General features: G+C 46.3%; 1 protein-coding gene across 2 annotated transcripts in view; it reads left to right on the forward strand.

The window, feature by feature from the left end:
* The first annotated feature begins 6,031 nt into the window (after positions 1-6,031).
* The window catches only part of TSNAX (translin associated factor X), a 14,219-nt gene continuing 13,293 nt past the window's right edge, over positions 6,032-6,957 (forward strand). The window contains exons 1-2 of one of the 2 annotated variants that reach the window (XM_006105773.3): positions 6,032-6,347; positions 6,779-6,875. In XM_006105773.3, the coding sequence (XP_006105835.1) occupies positions 6,332-6,347; positions 6,779-6,875 (113 nt within the window). In that variant the 5' untranslated portion in view covers positions 6,032-6,331. Of the gene's footprint in view, positions 6,348-6,778; positions 6,885-6,957 lie in introns of both variants that reach the window. The other variant, XM_023746709.1, reaches the window with a different exon arrangement.

Consider the following 6,957-nt stretch of genomic DNA (forward strand, 5'->3'; position numbering starts at 1 on the left):
CAACCCAGGGTACATGCCTTGCCGGATCGAACCTGGGCCTTTCAGTCCGCAGGCCGACGCTCTTATCCACTGAGCCAACCAGTTTTGGCTGTTTTCTTTTCTTAAAAGAGGGCCGGACATGTTCTGGCATAAAGCTATATACATTTTGAAATGTTTAAAAAACTTTGCCCTCAGCTGGTTTGGCTCAGTGGATAGAGCCTTAGCCTGCAGACTGAAGGGTCCCAGGTTCGATTCCAGTCAAGGGCACATGCCCAGGTTGTGGGCTCTATCCCTAATAGGGGGCATGCAGGAGGCAGCCCATCAATGATTCTCTCTCATCATTGATGTTTCTATCTCTCTCCCTCTTCCTTCCTCTCTGAAATCAATAAAAAATATATATAAAAAAAAGCTTTGTATGTTGCTCTTGAGAAGTCTAATGCTAGTTTAATTTTCTTGCCTATTTTGTAAGTATTTTATCTTCATGCCTGCAGACTCTGAGGCTTTTTCTTTTGTCTTTAGAATCTAGTGATTTTTCCAAAATATGTCTCAGAATTCATAATGGATCATTTTCTCCATAAATGTGGTGAGCTCCTGTAATACTTAAGTTTTCTTGCTTCTGGGAAGTTACTTTAAAAAACTTAAACACTAGTTTTGTTCCATTGTTTTATTTCTCTTCTTCAAAAATTCCAAGTATGTGTATGTTTAATTTATGTGCGTGTCTGTTTTCTATTTCTATCACATCCTCTCTGATCCCTTTTAAAATGTCTTTATCTCGCTTTCATTCTTTTGCTGTTTTACTAGCTTTCTTCCATGATTCTCAGTAGACTTTTATTTGAATTCCTTTTTCTTTGGGCACCTTGTAGTTTATTCTTCACTTTTTAGAACCATGTTTTTTTCTCCAGTTACTTTTCTGAGTTTGATCAATCCTGCTGCCTTTCCCCAGGGTTTTTAAATTTTTTTTTAATTTTATATTTTAATGATTTTTACAGAGAGCAGGGAGAGGGATAGAAAGTAAAAAACATCGATGTGAGAGAAACATCGACCAGCTGCCTCCTGCACACCTACTGGGGATGTGCCCGCAACCCAGGTACATGCCCTTGACCGGAATTGAACCTGGGACCCTTCAGTCCGCAGCCCGACGCTCTATCCACCGAGCCAAACCGGTTTTGGCTCCCCAGGGTTTTAAAATTTTTAATTTAATTTTATTTTGATGCTTTCTTTTTCATGTTTCCAACAAACATCCTTCTTTGGCAGTTGCTGGAGGTCTGGGTTATTTCTTTTATATTTTTGCAAAGGTATCGAGTCTGAAAGAGCCTTCATGAAAATGAAATTGTCTTCTGTGCTGAATGAATTTCAATCAGATTTCAAAATGAACATGCAAAACAGTAAAGGAAGAGGCAAATGAACATTTCTCACTTGAATGTGGTGCAGTGTGAAGATGATGAGAAATTCACTGCTGTTAGAGAAGACCTACTTCTTGAACAAGTTTCGAATGAAATGTCTAAAGCGTTTCCCTTGCATTTACACTGCATACATTTTAGAAAATCGATTTTATATTAAATTCGGTTTCGAAAACTATTTTCGAAAGAATCAAAATCTTTCAAAACTCTTTAGGAATGTGTATGTCATTGAGGTCTGTGACCGGGCTCTCTTCGATAAGTTTCACGAACACTTTGATGAAATGTGAATGTACAGCTTCCTTAAGTAGATCGTGACGAACCATGAGTGGGCTGGAGACAAGTATAGGATTTTTGCTCCAAAGAGGACAAAAATAGAGCAGTGATTAAAGGGAGTAGTGGAGTCAAGCAAGACAATTTTTGAAAGATGGGAGAAAAAGCATGTTCCCCGATAGGGATTATCTAGGGAACCCTTACAGAAAGGATGTAATAGTGACCCCGAGTTTCCTTGAAATGTTGGATGACAGTAGAGGCAGGGAGTGGGGAGTTAAAGTGCAAGTCATCTCCTGAGGGCAGCCGCAATCTGCACCCCAAAACACTGTGGTTGTGGTTGTGGTTGCCGTGGGCGATTAAGATTCCCCTCACAATTAATCATAACCCATTTGTTCAGGAGCCTCAGCGCACTACGAACTGCTTCCTTGTTAGTTACGATTTCTATAGCTGTATGGATAGATGTAAGACCAAGCAGACATGCTTCCATTTTATCTACATTGGAGGTCAGTATACATTACCATAGTGGGTGCTATGTATGTATACACATTATAGTAGTACGTGTGACTATATGATATATATATTATATATACACTAGAGGCCCAGCGTGCACGAAATCATGCGCGAGTAGCTTGCCTCTGCTTGCCTCAGCTGGCCGCCCTGCCCATCGCTGCTCATAGCTCTCACACCGCGCCCCGCCCCGCCCCACCCGCTGGGAGAGCTGCTGCTCGTTGGTCATTATGGCCACAGGCCTTTTATAATATAGATAATGCATATGTATGAAGTATAGATACATAATGTGCATATGCATTGTATAGTGATGTTTGTTTGTTTGTTTTTGGTTAATTCTTCGCCTGAGGGTATTTTCCCATTGATTTTTAGAGAGAGAGTGGAAGGGAATGGGAGAGATATATAGAGAGAAACATCAATGTGAGAGAGAGACATTGATTGGTTGCCTCCCACATCAACCCAGACTGGGCCGGGGACCTGGAGACTGAGTCTGCAACTGAGGTACATGCCCTTGACCAGAATCAAACCCGGGACTTTTCAGTCCTTGGGCCGACACTCTATCCACTGAGCCAAACTGGCTAGGGCTGGTCTGTATCTTAATCCAGTTCTGGTCAACTCCAGAAAGTTCTCTCCAATCAGTTCTCCCCTGTTATTCGTCCTAGGGCTCCAGTTTAAGTTCTCATTGCTTCTGACTTGGATTATTATAATACCCGTCTTGAGCACATGTGTTTTCCCATCTGTCATACATTCTACCAGAATAATCTTTCTAAAAGTATTAGTTTATAATTCAATTTTTCCACCAGACTGTGTGTTCTTGCTTACTTAGTACATGACAGATGTTTAAAAATATTTGTTCAAATGGGGAACATCTGTAATAATGTCAACAATTTAAAAAAAATGTTTGGTCGGAAAAAAGCAACCAAGTGAGTTGCTCAGTTTAAAAGGAATAAAAAAGGTAAAAAAAAATGTTTGGTCACTGAAGAATGGAAAAATTAATTAATATTAAATAGTTAATATCTGATGTTGAAATGTTAGCAGACATTTTCCCTATCCCCTTCAGCCACCCGACAAACAAATTTTTCTTTGTGTCAGAATAAAACCATAGTCTTGGCTTTGTCTAACTCTCAGCACTTTCAGAATTATAACCTAGATATGGGAGGGCATGGCCCATTTAACTCCCCAAACTGTGTTACTTTGCTCGACGGTGCTGTCTCTAAATATAAGCCCTAGTGCAATCCAAGAATTTATCTGGCTGCCAGTGATCCTCTCAAATATCAATAACTGGGTATAGATTTCTGAGGCTATCTATGAACCATCAAGAACCACAATATTTTTGCCCAGCTGGTGTGGCTCAGTGGTTGAGTATCAACCTATAAACCAGGAGGTCAAGGTTGGATTCCGGGTCAGGGCACATGCCCGGGTTGCAGGCTCGATCTCCAGTAGGGGGCGTGCAGGAGGCAGCTGATCAATGCTTCTCTCTCATCATTGATGTTTCTCTCTCTCCTTCTCCCTCTCCCTTCCTCTCTGAAATCAATATATAGAACCACAATATTCTTGCTATCCAGGTACATACTCATCACTGAAAACAAAAACAATGCCTCATGAAATACCACGGGAGAGGAAGTAGGTTTTCAGTAAACTTGAAAGCCACATGCATATGGCAGAAATGACTACTTTCACGGGCTAATCTAGGCACTTTCAAAAGAGGGCCGTTAAAAATCAAAGGTCCCGATAAGAGAGCATTTCTGTTTTCCATCTCAGAGTTTCACCAAGCAGTCTCACCAGAACCAGAGGCAGATTGGAGATTAACATCAGATGCTCTTCAGGTAACATTACTCTGTCCATCATTCAGTTCTGAGTCAAATCGGCATATCACAGGCTCCTAAACTTGTGCAACCCTTTGACACGCACCCAGGCAGGTACAACTCGGCTCCCTGCCGTCGTGGGAGAAACCTTTAGACGTTGAACATGTGTCATGTTCATAGGAAAGTTGCAGGGGAAGTTCCTGCTTGGCTCATGTCATAATATATTCATTTGTTTTGCCCAAACAAGTTGATTTAATTTGGGATTTACCAATTTTCCCTGGCCAAACATGTTGATCAAACCTGATCTGGGCCAAGCAGAAATAGGCCATGCAGTTTGTCAGGAACAGAGACAGAAATAAAACTTGCTTGAAGTCAGGTAGCTTGACTAATCACATCAGGAATTTGCTCTGCACTGGTACACACCCTTCCTCAGAACTTTTAGGTACTCAGACTTAAAATTAAGAAAAGAAAGGCAGCACTTTCCATTACAGATAGTTTAATCAGTTCATTGGAAAACATCTAACAAGAGTTAGATATATATATCTGAAGCAAGTCTCCATGTATTTATCAAGTGTCTCTTTTGGACAAAGCACTGAAGAGAAAAAAAGGGGGGGGGGACGAAAGAAAAAGACGAAATATCCCTCCAGAGTGAAGAGTGGGGATGTGTGTGGTCGTCTTTCCATGGAGCCCTGTTTCAAGGAGTCCAAGTAAGACTGAGCTTCCAAATGACAGCATCCTTCAAAGGCCCGTTCGCTGAAAAAATTCACTATATTTGATAATCAAGTTTGTCTAGAAAGGCCTAGAAGATGTAGGTGGACAGGCTCCTGTAAGAAGGCAGCCAGGACAGGCTACTGCGAGCCATGGATCTCCCCAAGTCAGAAGTGGTAGGGAAGCAGGGATCAGAGGACCCAACCTGAAGCTGTGAGAAACCCAGCCGGGAGGATTCATACTGTGTGGGAAGGACTGGACCCACCCAAGGGGATGGCCAGCGGGGCCTCAGCCTGGGGCCAAGACCAGAGCTTTTATTTTTTTTAATCCTTGTCCAAGGATATGTTTCCATTGATGTTTAGAGAGGGAAAGAGAAACATCAATGTGAGAGAAATGCATTGATTGGTTGCCTCCTGCACGAGCCCTGACCAGGGTCCAGGCCGGGGAGGAGCCTGCAACCAGGTAGGTGCCCTTGAACAGAATCGAACCCGGGACCCTTTGGTCCTCAGGCCGACGCTCTATCCACTGAGCCAAACCGGCTAGGGCAAGACCAGAGCTTTTACAGTCTAACTTGGCTTCTCCCCTACACCGTCTTGGACAGATCACCATGGAAGCAATAGGCAGGTGTCTCAGGGCAATATGAGGGCAGCCCATGACCTGGCCGGTATGGCTCAGTTGGTTGGAGTATCATCCCATGCACCAAAAAGCCACAGGTTGATTCCAGGTCAGGGCACATGCCCAGGTTGGGTGCTCTGCCCCCTACTGGGGACGTGCAGGAGGAAGCTGATCAATGATTCCCTCTTACTGATGTTTCTCTCTCCATCTCCCTTCCTCTCTGAAATCAATAAAAAATATTTTTTAAAAATTAAGTCAATCTGCTCTGGCTGGTGTAGCTCAGTTGGTTGAGCATTGTCCCATGAGCCAAAAGGTTCGTGGTTCAATTTCCAGTTAGGGCACAAACCCAGGTTGCGAGCTTCATCCCCAATATTGGCTTTGCAGGAGGCAACCACTCAATGATTCTTTCTCATCATTGATGTTTCTCTCTCTCTCTCCCTTCATCTCTAAAATCAATAAAAAATCTATTTAGAAAATCAAAATAAAAAGTAACTCGGTAAGGTTCCACCCCCATCCTAAGAAGACCCCCCCCCATAGGCGCCTAAGTGGGTTCGTTCCTTCCTCCCAGTCTGGCAGGACCGGCTGCGCTGGCGAACTACAACTCCCACTATGCACCGCGCTGGAGGCTGGGTCCTCGCTGAGGGAACGCGAGGGTGTTCCAAAGGCACCTCAAGAAAAAAAAAAAAAAAAATCACGCACCTTTTCCACCTTCACAAGGACCTCAGCTACAGGAGGACAGATCGTCTTATTTATTAGCAGCGCACGCTAGGAAGCGTGTCGAGTCGCTTCTGTCGTCAGGCACGGCAGAGGGCACGCGGAGCCGAGGTCTTCCGGGACTGGCTCGGGGCGGAGCTCGTGGCTGCGAGACTGGGACGCGACCGGAAGTGTGCGCGGGAGAAGGCGGGACTTGAGTGTCTGCGGCCGCGCGCTTCCGGCTCGTGCGTCGACGTCAGAGGGCCCCTGGCAGGCTCTTCCCCCGCCGCCTCCCGCTCTCTGCCGGGTCCGAGACCCTCTGTCTCTACGCGTCTCGCCTCCGGCCGTGACGACATGAGCAACAAAGAAGGTGGCGTCTCCCACAGCCCGGGGCGTTATTTACCCAAAGCGGGTGGATCGCCAGGCTTTTTGTAGGATTTCCCCCTCCCCTCCCGAGGGATGCCCTCACCCCGTGCAGGCCGGGGGGCGGCGGTCCTGGTGACTCCCCCATGTCCTCTCCCCCGTCCCCCCTCCACCACACACGCACACTGGCCCCATTGAACACCTTCGTCTCCTTAAATGCACGAGCTGTTTTTAAACAACGTGGTTGGGTGATAATCCGCCTCGTGCCCGATGAAGGAGCCTGTTGGGGGGGTGGCCCGGCTGAGCGAGTGGGAAGGTTTGGGGGGGAAGAGAGCCGAGTGGGGCCCCGCGGGCGTCTGCTTGGCTCCCAGGGCAGGAAGGGGTCCCCTCCGGGTGGTGGCCGGGCCTGTCCGACTCTTGTCTCCTTGTCCGCGGCAGGAGCGGGCGGGTTCCGGAAGAGGAAGCACGACAGCTTCCCCCACGGCCCGCGGAGGGAAGGGAAGGACGTGAACGCGTCGTCCCCCGTGATGGTGGCCCTTCAAATGTGAGTTCCCCGGAGCGCGGGAGAGGTCGGAGCCAGGGAACCCCCCCCGCAGCGGTTCTCAACCTGTGGGTCG

Source organism: Myotis lucifugus, unplaced genomic scaffold, assembly GCF_000147115.1.
Source record: "Myotis lucifugus unplaced genomic scaffold, Myoluc2.0 scaffold_724, whole genome shotgun sequence".
NCBI classification, from domain to species: domain Eukaryota; kingdom Metazoa; phylum Chordata; class Mammalia; order Chiroptera; family Vespertilionidae; genus Myotis; species Myotis lucifugus.